We start from the raw sequence: 14,046 nt of genomic DNA, 5'->3' as shown, positions 1-14,046 counted from the left end.
TCCCTACAAGGCCTGCATTTTCCCAATAGATAGCATAGAAAAGGCTAAAAGCATTTTAGCATTTTAGTCCTTTCTGCATGACTTTTGCATGTCATTTATCTTACTTCACACAAACATTCCATCATCTGCTCCTGATCTGGCCCCCGTGTCAAATTTTAGAACCCACTGAGTCAAATAGTTTGCCCACGTCTGGATTAGGGTGACTGTTTACAATTCATTTAACATTGTGTGAGTATGAAATGTTGTATCTTGTCCTGTGATGGACTGGTGCAACATCTGGAGCAATGCAGGTTTTTATGACAAATTATTTAAAAAACATACTTCATAGCACTGGAGTTCAATATATGATTTGTTCCTAAAGTAAAAGTCATTATTTACAATTACTTATTTATTTTGTATTTTTTTTGTATTTTATTTTAGTCTCCCAGACACATGAAGGCTGTTTCTTCCTATTTCTTGCTGATTCTCTTCTTTTCTCTCACAGCGTACACAAAGGATATCGTTCTCGCACTACAGAAAAGCCAGATGTTGATTTGTCTGTTGTCAGCTCACTACTTCTGCAGCAGCAATGCTGTGTTCGTCCTGGAATCGGGAATCCAGGTAAGCTCCTCTTTTGGTCCAACAGTCCGTCCACATGCTCATCTACATTGGCCAGCGGTGTGGTTGAAAATGAAATTCCTTGTTTTAGGCCTTGCTAAAAAACTCTGGCCTCAAACTGCTGCTAATAAGAACCCGGAGAGATTCAGCCTCAATGTTCCAGGAGGCCCAGCTCCCTTCACTGGTCCAAAGGTCCTTGAAGGTGCTACCAAGTCTTATGTGGACAGGGGATCAACCTGACAGAGTGTCCTGCAACTTCTGGAGGTCTTTAAGAAAAAACATGCCTAAATACCAGGTCAAGATGAAATAATTGTTGTCATTTATTACCTAACAATACAAAACACTTTTACTAGTCTAAGGTTTTTAAGCCAACAAATCATCATTAAGCACTGATGATGAGTAAAACTTTGAATCAAAACCCATGACCTTTTTTGGATTTTTTAAGAGTTTATTTCACCATCGCCTCAAAGATTGGGGAAATTATTTTGAAGTTTCTGCACCATGAAGTGTTCAATTTACTTTTTGAGGTCAAAAAGATTTTCAAACACAGGAGAGGTGATACAACTGTAAAAAGAGACTTCAGTTAATATCAGAGGAGTCATTTTGACCATATGAATGAAAATCATTAAAAAAAAAAAATTTGGGGAAAACTGCAGAGACGAAGCTGTTGCAATGAGGTGACAGCAAAAAATTTTAATTAACATAGTTTCCAGAAGAAAACATTTCAATGAACTAAACAAAAGCTGTATGATTCTCAAAATCCCAACAACTCTATTTTAAAAAACAGAAAACATTACCACAATATGTACATTTTTTACACAAATACAAGGCATGTCAAATGTCAGAGACATGCTCAGAGTCAGAGTTACTGCCTGACACCTGAATCAAGCAGCAATGAAAGGAGATGACGGATGTAAAAAGCTGGATTTCATGTGAGCCACACGGAGCCAATGACGCATCAGAATTTGAACCGAGTTGGAGTGAACGCCTGCTCTGCTTCTCGTTCCTTCAGTTTTTTTTTAAAACGCACTCCAAGTAAATGACAGGCTAACTTAGGTAAACAAACAAACAGAAATCAGTGTTCTTTAAAAAAGCTACAGCTAACCACAACCATCGTTGCTTGTGGCTTAGCAACTGAAATATACTTGAGTGAGTAACTTTTACTAGAATAACATGCTAATGTTAGGTGTTTGAGGGTTAATCGTGGATTATGAGACATAAACATCTATGATAGAGAAACGAAGACGACCATTTTAAAAATGTGAAACTCTCTTTATACTTTGCCTTATTTCTACCGTATTCAAAGTGATGCAACTAATCTTAAACATCAGTTGAACTCCAGTGAGTATGAAGTTTAGTTTTGTGCACAATCTTAAACATCGGTTGAACTCCAGTGAGTATGAAGTTTAGCATCAAACAAAAGATGTTTTGTTGAGTTTCATGTCTTCTGCTGGCAATGTTAGCTTCTCTATCTAAGAACACAGACATTCTGTCTGATGTGCCGTTTGGGAGTAGAGGTTGTTGTCTATAATTGTATGTCATATATGTGCAAATATACATATATTTGGTGTATTTGTATTCTGCTGATAAATCTTTCAAACTGCTATACAGTGGATCTTAAAGTCATTCTTCAACTCATGTTGACATATGTAGGGAGGTTTCCAACACAGGGTTTACACTGACAAACACTTGAGCCGTCATGGCAGCGACTGACAAAAACTCTGACATTTTACGGATTTTCTCCTTCGGCCTTCAGCTTCCTCTCCCAGAGCTTCTGATTGTCAGAGAAACCTTGCTTGCCTTTGTTAAACGAATTCGGTCCTGCAGATGTTGGCGTCTCCCTGTACGATAAGATATTAAAAGCCGTGTTACAAGGAATTCTGATAACAAAAGCTGCACTGTGTGAAAGTATGTATTTACCTGCCAATGTTTTTCATTCGCATCTTTGCTTCGGGAGGCATCTCCTCAGGTTCGCTCTGCAGGGAAACACGTGATTAGTCATGTAATAAATATATAGAGAAATACAAAGACTGGGTGCACGTATATTTACATCATCATCTTCATTAAACACAGATGCCAGTCCTGGCTTTTTTGGAGGAACTGACGGTGCAGGTTCTTTGGGTTTCTGTAACAGGTTGGAGGACAAAAGGAATAAAAAAGGATTTGAGAACATTTACACCAATAACGGACATAAACAGCGAGAGTAACGTGCACTGTGTAACACTCACTGTTGCTCCTAGTTTGATGCTTATTGCATTCGACTTCTTCCCGATCTGATTGCTCATGCTAAAGCCTATCTTGGAGACTTTTCTGGGGGCCGGTGGATCTGCTGAGGTCCTTTCTTCGTCGTCATGTTGAAGTTGGTCTGATTTACGTTTAAGCGCAGTCCCCTCTACTTCCACAGTGCTACAAGAGACAGGCTTAGTTTTCACTCTGTCTCCCTCCTCCTGCGGCCCTGCTTGAAGCAAGACAACTCACCAAGGTGAACATAATGCTTTTGCGACCTAGGAGTAAGTATACATAAATGACCACCTTTACCTGTGTGGCTGTGTTTTAGCCACTATAATAAGTCCATATGAGGACGGTGTTTACGTTAAAGGGTTGAAGACGTGATGACTGACATCTATATATATTATAATTCAAAGATGCTATTAACTTAATAACGTGCTATTAACCTAGGATTATAATTTACTCGCTGGTTTCACCAGTTCTTTTTTATTGTGCATGCAAGTATCACTGTGTGCTAGCAGCGACTTTATTATGAGGTTAAAACGAGTAGTATTATTGAGACATGTCCAGCAAAATAAATATGCTCGTAAGTTGTCTGCAATAACATAAGCTAGTTAGCAATTGTAGATTAGTGACATTTTACATTATTGTAGATGTAAAATATAGCGTATTATAGGACAAGTAGGCAGAAAATCTTATTTAAAATGCGGATAGTTACGGTTTACATATTCAAGATGGTAAAATAGCTCAAATATCACCTCCGTCTTCGAAGAAGCCTTTCCTCTTAGGTCTGCTGTCCGCCATAACTGCTCCGTTCGGGCCTTTCTTCTTCTTCCTTTTTTAAAAGTTCTGGTTGTGGTTAACTCGTCGCGATGCTGCCCCCTATCGTTTGTCCAGTATTTTAACTTTAAGGCAAAATGTCTCAAGAATGCTAGTGCTAATGTTCTGAATGCTTTGTCTATAAGGCTAACAAAAAAGTATTTTAAATATATATATATTACTTTGTCAATAAGGCTAACAAAAAAAGTATTTTAAATATATATATATTTATATATGAAAATAACTGTGAAGCAGGGTTTATTTCACAGATATTTTAAATCAATGTACAGAATAAGATTTTCATAAAGACAACAATTAAAATCAATATTAAGCATGACAACCCTTCACAAAGACATACATATTTTAGAATAATAGGTATGACTAAACAATGACTTGGGCTAAAGAAATTATTAAAACATTTGATAATTAAAATAATGATTATCAGATAATACGTTTTTAAATCGTAATCTCGTATCGCAAAGGAGTACGGTTCTTCATATAGCTCAAATGTTGGAATCTCAGAGAAGTTTCTCCGAGAGACCTTCAAGAAGCATCAGCTGCTATATCTCGATTACAACGGCGGGTGTCGCTGGTCTTTGTGACACTTGATGCTCGGTGTGAAAAGGAAGAAGAAACATGGAGGAAATATAAATAGGGTAAACAGTGACCTGCTAGTGCTGTGGTCCTAATAGCATCAATTTGAAGTTCCGGTATGGCTTATCTAAGTTTGTTTTTTGTTTTAGAACATCCGGTTAAAATGACAATGGCTTAGATTTAACAGTGACAATAATTTGAACATTTTCCGACTTAAACCGACTGATATAAGCTAAGCTAACAGTGGGGAATATTTCGGCGGTGTTACTCTCACTTTAATTGGAATTTAACCCTTTTGCTTTTTCAGAAGCTCGTTGTTGAACAATGATCCAGACAAAATGGGTCAGGGTCTGTGTTTATGTTCCCGTGGCTCCATCATGATTGATAACAAGAAATATTACTTCATCCAGAATCTGGACGAGGGGTAAGATAGCATTTTTTTAAATTTGTGTTCTTTTAATCCTATCCTTTGATTTTTAATGTCTTAGCCTGAACGACACTCGAAATGTTACACAAAACGTTCTCTTTGAGCTTTTAGGGAGGAGTTAAAAAAAAGTTGAACCGTAAAAAAACAGCATTTGGTCACTTCATTTGTTAATTAGTTAATAGATGTAAACCCACCTTGTCTGTTATCTTCCAAAATACGTCCATTAACGGTGTTTTAATGTAACAGTACCTTGTATTTTTTGTAATTTTATTGACACTGATATGTGTGCAAACGTTAAAAAATATGATAAATGGTTTTTAGTAGTTTTTTTTTTTACTCTCAACTCGACGTTTGTTGGAGTTTGTTGCCAGTGTCCCATTTCATTCACTACTGTCCCATTCTGATTTGTTTGTTTGTGTCTTTTGTAGAGGCTTTAGTTTTGTGGATCTGGTAGAGGGGGCGAAGGATGGTTGTCCGTACGCCCTGAAGAGAATCCTATGTCATGACCGCGAAGGTCACCGTGAAGCGCAGACGGAGACTGAGATGCATCAGATGTTTAATCACCCCAACATCCTGACGTTGGTGGCTCACACCTTTGTTGATCGTGGTGGTAAAACGGAAGCCTGGCTGCTTCTACCGTACATGAGTGTTAGTATCAGTATCAGTCTTTCAGTATCATTCCGAAGTGTAGTGTCTGACAGATAATTTGTTGTGTTCCTGTCAACAGAAAGGCAGTCTATGGTCTGTTCTGGAGAAGCTGAGGGACAAGGGCAGCTCAATGCCTGAGAAACAGATTTTGCAGATTTTCCAGGGCATCTGTTTGGGACTAAAGGCCATTCATGACAAAGGCTATGCACACAGGTAACTCTCCCTCGCCCACAGTATGTATTGTATGTATTTGGCAAGCATTTACGTGCCGCAATCTGCACTGTGTAAAATGGTCAATGGTCAGATGATTTGGCTGATCCTCGTACACACTGACTTTGTCAGGTGTGAAAACTTTTAAGGTGAACAAAACGCCACAGAAAATTGTAATAAGTTGAAGCATTTTTTAAAATTTTTTCTTTAAAAAAAATTAAAGGTTTTCTTTTGCTCTCTGGATATCCAGAAAATTGGTTTTCTTTTGCTCTCTGGATATCCAGCCATTTCGATTGTTGTTTGATATATTAGTATTAGTAATGATGACATTACTTAACATCCTTAGTTATTTATTGTGGGTTGTTTTTCTAAACTGAGAGTAAAAGCCTGGAGAACTTTTTTCCAGATTCTCTCCGCTCAGTCTTACATTAACAAACTCAAGGCGAAGGAGGAGTGTGTGTTGAAGGTTTAACTTTGTTAGTTCGTGTGACAACAGCTGCAGGCAGAGTCTGCTAATATGAAAAACCAGTTCAGTTTTAATTTCTCCCTTTTCCATTTTGTGCACATCAACAACTTATTACGTATTACACAGACAGTGCAAAAAAAAAAAAAAGAAAAAGCTAACGTTTCACACGTCCTTTATGATTTGATAGAGACATAAAGCCCACAAATGTCCTTCTGAACGAGGACAACAGACCAGTACTGATGGACCTGGGCTCCATGAACCGCGCCAGGATTGAGGTGATGATGTGTATAACTGCCAAATGTTCTTCAGCTTAACCTTAACCTGTGTATTTTTGACCAAACATTCTGTACTGAATAGTTCAGGATGAATATACATACCGTTTTTGATGGATTTTTGTCTATTTTCTAAAAGCTTAATCTTCCAGGAACAAACATCAGATTGAAAAAAAAAACATTCTTTTTTTCGGCAAATCTAATGTAAAAACCTGAAAGTAAATAGTTGGAATAACATCAGATTGAGAAAAAAAAAAACATTCTTTTTTTTCGGCAAATCTAAAGTAAAAACCTGAAAGTAAATAGTTGGAACTCCATAGAAACTCCTTTGCTCTTTCCATCTGTCTTGGCCTGTCAGCAGTTTCTTCTGTGAACACTTCAGAATCCTTTAACTTCACCTTGCGATGATTTTAATCGACCTGACTCAATTCCAGGTTAAAGGAACAAGAGAAGCCATGACCATCCAAGACTGGGCCGCCCAGCGCTGTACCATTTCCTACAGGGCTCCTGAACTGTTTAACGTGGAGAGTCACTGCATCATAGATGAGCGCACTGACATCTGGGTAAGGACGTGCGTTTGTTTCCTTATTTAAATTCTTCCTCTAGATCAGGGGTGTCAAACTCACTCAGGTCCAGGGGCCACATACGGCCTTATTAAACGTGAAGTGGGCCGCACCGGTGCAATCACGACACAATTACCTATAACTAAGAAGTATATAAGAAAATATTCATATTTAATTCAATATAATTTGACAAAACTTGTTTTTTTTTTCATTTTCAAAATTCATCAAGTGGGCCGGATTGAACCACCTAGCGGGCCGGGTTTTGGTCCGCGGGCCGTATGTTTGACACCCCTGCGTTAAATGGTTTCTTTTTCTTTTTTTTCCCCCTCATCTGTTGCTGCCTCCTCCGCTCCAGTCCCTGGGTTGTGTGTTGTACTGTATGATGATGTTGGAGGGGCCGTACGATCTGGTGTTTCAGAAGGGGGACAGTGTCGCCCTGGCTGTCCAGAATCCAGTGACTATTCCAAAGCCTTGCAGGTGAGTCTTTGTCAGAGTAACCAGTCCAACCGACACAGGTCATGAATGGGCTTCTTTTTACATGCAAAGCTGCCTATTCAACCATTTGAGGTCAAGGGGTTAAACTTTCCGTGTTCTGCTCTGGGGTTCCTGTGTTCCTCAGTTACTCTGAGAGTCTACAAATGCTGCTCAGCTCCATAATGGTGTCAAACCCACAAGAGAGACCAAACATCAGCTGGGTCCTGGACCAGGTTCAGGACCTTTTGAGTCGAAGCCCCAACACCCAATCTAACATGGTCTGAAGCTGCACGGTTTGGATCTGTAAGGACCTTTGTTTGCATTATTGTTCGGTTAAATGTTCGGTTATGACATCATTGTATGAGTGACAACGTTTTCACAACATTTTTTTTAAGCCAAGTGTGTGTCATTTTACCTGTGGCAGATTCGTCAGACCGCCACCAGATGTCAGTGGTGTCGTGCCTTAGCAGCTGGTGTTATCACCACCGACATCTGGTGGCGGTTTGTCGAAACTGTTACAGGTAAAAAACTAAACACTTGTCTTAAAAAAAAAGAACAAAACTATTTAACACGTAGCCATAATTAACTTTTGCAATATTTCTTTAAAATATTAAGATTAAATTCTACTAATTATTGAATTCAGTAATGATTTTCTCACTTTGGTTTTCTCAGTTTGGGAAACTTTGATAAGTATAAACTGAGTGACATCCAGTCTGTTTATTCAAGTAGAATTATGTGTTCCTGAAAATATTAGAATAAACATCTAAAAGGCCTTTCATTTACTTTAAGTGTTAACATAGCAGTGCTGCTTTAAACGATAATGTGGCCTTAAGCCTTTGATGAAGGAATAGATTGACATTTTTTTAAAGAAAGTAAAGACAGAACGTCACTTCCTGTGACCAACTCCTGTCTATCCAAAGCGAAACTGGAGCAGGTTTACTAAAACCAGATGATGCTTCTGTGGGCTTAAATCTTTTGACTTCCTGTTTTTTCACATTCCCTCGCTTGTTGGCAGGCAGAATTAAAAAAAAAAAAGTATAAGGAAAACGTTGTGTGAAAGCTGGTATTTTTGCGAATGAAAATTAGACTGCGTCATTGCATTCCATTCCATTCCATTGTTCGTGCTCAGTTTTGTTTTTTGCTCTTGGAGGCAGTGCAACTGCAGTCCTGCTTTTGACCAGAGGGAGGTGCTACAATATCACTTATGCTTTTGAGTACGTTAAGGTATTGACAAATATTTAATGTAAGGGGGGGGGGGGGGCTATATGTTACTTCTTCACATTTTAACGCATACTTTTATTAAATATACTGTTTTTGAATTACTTGACTGTTTTTCCCATAATGCTTCTGCAGATTTAGCCATGTTTTATTTTTTTTAATTGTTTCAGTCTGTTAGTGTTTTGACTCTTTTGTCTCAGGGTTGACCTTCATCTTTAACAGTCTGATGGTTGTTCTTTTCACATCTCGATGGTACTTTTTAAATTATTCTGATACAATTTAATTTTATTTTTTTTTGCTTCCTGTGTCAGCCTGTTTCGCAACCACGAAGGACCGTACGCTTAACAGACCGATTGTTATCTTTTAAACACTACATATGATCGCGTTTCTTTAAGATAAGGATTAAACTGTGTATAACAGCTCTTCGCTAAAGGTGATCCCTACAGACTTAAGTAAAAAGGTTATTTCACTGTTGAATTTTTTTGTTGAAATTATTCGACATCTATTACTGCAACATCAAGGATTGATACATATTAGCTCTGTTACACACTGTTTACCATTCCAAATATAACATTGTACAAAACTATACATCTCATAATGTAATTAAAAAAAAAAAAAGTCAAGTTGAAATATTCAGCCTGGTTAATGAATCCGTGTTTACATTTTTTGCATGCTAATTAATACCAAACACTAAAATTTCATCAGACAAATTACAGGCCAATATTCTATATAAAATTGTGTTTTGTATAAAACTGGACCTACTGCCAAACATAAATACTTGTTGTAATAAATAGAAATTATACACAGGGTCGTGTATTAATATTTCAATTTGAAACATGCAGGCTACAAATGATAGGTTAGCAAAAAAAAAAAGGAACACAAAAAAACTAAAAAAAAAAATCATAAATAGCTGTAGTACATCATGATTATCATGATATTTTGCTTTCATTTATTTAAATCTTGATGTATAGTTAACATTATTGAGTCAGGTTATTGATGACGTACGTTCACTCGAAATGTTGATGTACAGTTGGGCGGTAACGCTAAGTCAATTTTATTTGTATAGCCCAGATTTAGAAATCGCATTTGTCTCATTGGACAATTTTAAATCAAGTTTGAAATTAAATCTTAAAAAAAAAGAAACTTTTAACAGTGGAGAAAAATACCGGAGTTTATATTGATTTGAAATAACAATGCAGAGTAAAGCGGGATAACGTTACAGTTACATACTGAGTGAGAATTTTAATAACAAATATCTCCATCAGATCCAGACTCTCTGTTGACAAAAAGAAAGGGAAAATTTACATCTTAGTAAAAAAAAGGTGTTTTTTTTGGGGGGGGGGGGGGGGTGGCCTTAAATAGTGAAATTAAATAGCAGTGTGTAGATCTGTTTAATCCACATTCCCCTTGATCAGCTGAGACTGTTTTTCTTTATGACACGAAACACCACAGTAGTAAAGCGATCAGACACACTGCATATGTAGGAGAAATCAGATTTTTAAATCTGTTTTTGTTGAACATAATATAGTTTTCCTAATCTCTGACACACAATAGTATTTTTTTGTTTCTCTAATTTTCTCCAATTTGCCGATTGGAAGCTCATCCAATCAGGATTAAAAACCACTGCTAGAAGATGTTGCATCACACGGAGTTGCCTGTAGTACTAGACATACAGTACCAGTACATTCTACTACTGGTGTTCGTGTCTGTGAATGTGGATAGAAATATCATTCAAATTATTATAAAATATGTTTTCTCTCTCTGTTAATTCTGAATTTGCATTAAATAAGAAATCATTTATTAGATGAGTTGGAAAAAAAAACCTGACTTTCCATTGATAGTGCTGAGGTTCAGTGGACATTTCCCTGCACCACCTTCTGTGTGTGCATGCATGTGCAGACATGTTTGAAAACAAATATCAAATTGCTGGTGTATCCTGATTTACAGCCTGTTCCTCCGCCCGGATCAGTGTAATATCACATTTCAGGGCCGCAGCAATTACTTCTGAAGGTAATTTCTACCTTACCGGGACATAAACGCACACACACCAACGACCAGACATAAAAGTGTGGCAAACGCTCTGCGTATTTACACTTGAGGTCCCCTTTAATACACAAACAGCCGGGGGATTCATCACACTTAAATTAATAAAAATCCATGCCCATCTCTTATGCGGACCCACCCACAAAGCCCAGACTCCCCTGGGAGTCGGACCAGAACGGACCCGGGTTTATGAGTCTAGTGTGTGCCGACATGCAGACCTCCTTTACACTTTTTTTTTTTTTTTTTTTTTTTTTTTTTCAGTATCATTTTCCTGCGAGGGTCTGGAATGATGTCATACCAAAGAAGCACAAGGTCAACTCTTTGTTTGCCTTTGTTTTAGCACCAATTTTCATGTATGTCATACAGTTAAGGTATGTGTGTGTGTGTGTTTGCGTCAAATACACGCTATAGCACTCACACAATAAACCACCTGGAGCCTTCATCGATTTGGCAATGAATCAATTAGTGAATTATTTAATTAGCAAAGCATTATGGGTCAGTGCTAAGCTACTCCCACCCTGTGGTGATGCCAGGTCCCTGTAAATCATCTCACATGTGTGTGTGTGTGTGTGTGTGTGTGTGTGGTCACCATGCAGCCTTGGACATGTGCACGGCCCTCTCTACAGGTTCCGCCGTGGTTCCCCAGGGGGCGACGCGGTGGCGGCCCAGTTGCTGGGTAAAAAAAAGTTTCCTGTGGAGGAACATGAAGTTTTATTGGCCGAAAGTTTCCCGTGGAGGAACATGAAGTTTTATTGGCCGACACAGAAGTCGTGCTGTCACTCAGGTCCAAATTAGCCTTGGCTGCGGTGAGACGGAGAAATATGGACGTTACATCCGCCGCGTTGAGTGAATGACTAACGGCTGCCGTTCGCGGTCGCAGCGTTCCTTCCTCCCGGGGATGCTTCTTCTTTTTTTTTTTTTTTTTTCCCCCTCTAATTCATGGGAGTGTTTGGGTTAAAATGCATAATGAGTTCATTAAGGGGCATTGGCGTAATCAGTAAAGGTATTGCCTTAATTACTGGCACCGGGCCAAGTCTCGGAGTTCTCTCCGAGCCGGGCCGTTCCACCCTGTCCGCGCGCTTCACTAATTTAATTAAGTGTACAAATGCCACACCTTAACGTCACCCTCGGGGGCAATTATGGCGCTGGAGATTGAAAGATCCCCGCAGGGATATTTTACTTACTGGCAGGAGATTGCCAGTGTCAGTTAGCTGATTGCATTGATTATATTGATTTGTAACAGCTTTTCTGGTAATTTCATCTCCAAAGGTGAGAGCAACACATCGGCCCAAAGACTTTTTATTTATCATTTCTTTATATAGACGCCGGACTCTTTTGCCAAGTGATTAGATGAAATGGAGTCTCACAATAAGTCTTTTGGAGTGGGACCTTAGGGGAGGAAGGGTGGGGAGTTTTTAGTTGCCATGGAAGGTCAGGACGGGTTTGGTGTTTAGGAATTTGTTAAGAAAAAAAAAAGTAGAACGACTTCAGTCAGGCGTTCTGACATAGTTTTACTGTGTACGTATGCAACACTGACTTCCAGGCTTTTCTCTGGAAGAGTTAGCATTCATCTTGTGGTGCAGTCTCCTGTTGTCTACCGATGTCCATTTCTCTGCTCTATTAGGGCTCGTTCTGACTAATGCTGACCTGAACAGTCATTCCTCCTTTAATTTTGCTTCTATTTTAGGATTTCTTTTACTATTTTTGTGTGTTATTGGACTGGTTACTTTTGTCTGATCGTTATTAACATATTTCATATTTATTTATCCACTTTAAGTGAAATAATGACAGTTAATAATTGGCACCGTTGACTGTAAATAATCAGTATCTAAAACAGGGGTGTCAAACTCATTTCCACCAGGGGGCCACATCAGCAGTACAGTTCCCCTTGAAGGGCCGGTTATTAATGAAAGACTGTATAGATCGGGGGTGCCCAACCCCTGGTCCGCGGACCATTACCAGTCCATAGGTCATTTGGTACCGGGCTGTCATATCCATTTACTTTCTTTATTTATAAGATAATCTTACAATATTTTGAAATAATAGGTCATTCAGACTGATACAAACAGAATAGAGTCTAAAAGATGTTTTATTTTGATATTTGAATAATCCTTCAATGCTCAGTACCTTGGTACCAGTCTGTAGTAACAGGTGGTACTGGCTGACCAGTCATTGGAACAAAAAAAGGTCAGGGACCGCTGGTATAGATGTAATTACTCCATAACACACTAATACATGTTTCTGCAATTGATTATTATTTATTCAAGCTGAGAGTTATCAGCTCAACTTTGTCAACTTTACCCTATTTCTTGAATAATTGTTCAGTCACACACTCTGTTTTCTCAAAACACTGTAAACATTAGTGAGTGAAAAAAGGACAAATCTATCGATGGACCTTTTACTCCCTTAAAATGTATGAAAAAAACCCTGGTGTTTATGTACGAATCTGTCCAACAGCAAAAGGGCTTAAACCAAATGACATCATAGATGTAATTGAAATCTGTTACACGGTGAATGGATGTGTTGCGATTGGGTGCGTTTGTCTGCCCCCTCATTTCCGTCTTGGGAATCGCAGGAAGTGTAGTTGGCCTCTGGTTTGGTTTACTTTATCAAGCGTGGCCTTTGAAAGCAGTCTGGAAATTAAACTGTAATAAATCAACACACGGGTCTGCCAGCATTTAAATGAAATAGCTGGAATAAATATACTAATTGAAGACATCACTTTCAAGAGCAAAGAAATTAAATGTGTTCGTCCTTCTTCATTACAAAGTGATGGTGAGTCACTTTCTGTGTAAAATATTCCACCAAAACACACAACAAACAGGCATTTTCGAACCATTCTCATTTTTGATTTTCGTCTCAGCCAAGTCTAAAGTGTTTTCTTCTTCTTGTTTAATTTTCATTGATGTGATGGCAGCAATTTTCTTCTTTACAAACGCTAGGTGTTGTTTGTTTCACCAGGTGTTATCTGTAATGATCAGGCATGGGCAAACTAAGGTCCGGGGGCCGGATGCGGCCCGCTCCGCTTTGTAATCCGACCCTCCAAACTTGTCTAAATTATATAATTGGTTTGTATTGTGATTATACCAATGCGTTTTCCCTGCAATGTCCACGTTTTCCCTATAGATGGCGTAGAGACGGCTAAAAGCATTTTAGCATATTAGCCTTTTCTCCGTTCAATTTTAGGACCAATTGTGGCTCGTGAGTCAAAAAGTTTGACCACGCCTGGTATAGACGCACAAAAACCTCCACTACTGATGGCGCTGTAATGGTCTGTCCGAAACGTTATTAGCCTCGCCATGCTAACAGCTTCATCAGGACTGACGTAGTTTAATCAGGTCTCTGTGATGACACGGAGGTCTCTTATGTCCCGTCTGCTGGTCCAAACAAGGTGGAGCAGACGTTGTTGTTGTCCTGCCGTTTCACCCGACTTTTTACAACTATTTTTTGCATCCTTTTTTATTTTTTTCAAATATTTCTAATTTT

General features: G+C 38.6%; 3 protein-coding genes across 6 annotated transcripts in view; 2 read left to right on the top strand and 1 right to left on the bottom strand.

Annotated features, from left to right (window-relative positions):
• LOC103378689 (interleukin-18 receptor accessory protein-like) overlaps positions 1–1,307 on the top strand; it is a 4,984-nt gene extending 3,677 nt beyond the window's left edge. The window contains exons 11-12 of the mRNA XM_017032716.2: positions 485–600; positions 689–1,307. Of these exons, the coding sequence (XP_016888205.1) occupies positions 485–600; positions 689–907 (335 nt within the window). The 3' untranslated portion in view covers positions 908–1,307. The remainder of the gene's footprint in view (positions 1–484; positions 601–688) is intronic.
• An 830-nt stretch (positions 1,308–2,137) lies between these two features.
• pcnp (PEST proteolytic signal containing nuclear protein) lies at positions 2,138–3,710 on the bottom strand. Of its 2 annotated transcripts, none has more exons than XM_008309959.3 (5): positions 3,585–3,710; positions 2,826–3,052; positions 2,648–2,722; positions 2,518–2,573; positions 2,138–2,438 (listed from the first exon to the last, which is right to left on the bottom strand). In XM_008309959.3, exons 1-5 carry the CDS (start codon positions 3,628–3,630, stop codon positions 2,327–2,329), a joined length of 516 nt encoding a protein of 171 aa, XP_008308181.1. In that variant the 5' UTR covers positions 3,631–3,710; the 3' UTR covers positions 2,138–2,326. The 2 variants fall into 2 exon arrangements, with proteins under 2 accessions (XP_008308181.1, XP_008308180.1); XM_008309958.3 differs by having other exon boundaries at positions 2,826–3,055; positions 3,585–3,697.
• Positions 3,711–4,184: 474 nt separating this feature from the next.
• Positions 4,185–11,098, top strand: stk16 (serine/threonine kinase 16). 3 transcript variants are annotated; one of them, XM_017032327.2, is made up of 8 exons: positions 4,185–4,301; positions 4,547–4,663; positions 5,095–5,314; positions 5,394–5,527; positions 6,178–6,265; positions 6,697–6,825; positions 7,181–7,302; positions 7,445–7,583. In XM_017032327.2, the coding sequence occupies exons 2-8, from the start codon at positions 4,578–4,580 to the stop codon at positions 7,581–7,583; spliced, it is 918 nt and encodes a 305-aa protein (XP_016887816.1). In that variant the 5' UTR covers positions 4,185–4,301; positions 4,547–4,577. The 3 variants fall into 3 exon arrangements, with proteins under 3 accessions (XP_016887816.1, XP_024911521.1, XP_008308178.1); XM_025055753.1 differs by lacking the exon at positions 7,445–7,583 and adding an exon at positions 10,822–11,098 and having other exon boundaries at positions 4,212–4,355; XM_008309956.3 differs by having other exon boundaries at positions 4,213–4,355; positions 7,445–9,639.
• The last annotated feature ends 2,948 nt before the right edge of the window (positions 11,099–14,046 follow it).

Source organism: Cynoglossus semilaevis, chromosome 5 (genome assembly GCF_000523025.1).
Source record: "Cynoglossus semilaevis isolate Cse_v1.0 chromosome 5, Cse_v1.0, whole genome shotgun sequence".
NCBI lineage: Eukaryota > Metazoa > Chordata > Actinopteri > Pleuronectiformes > Cynoglossidae > Cynoglossus > Cynoglossus semilaevis.
This window is presented reverse-complemented; position numbering and strand designations above follow the sequence as displayed.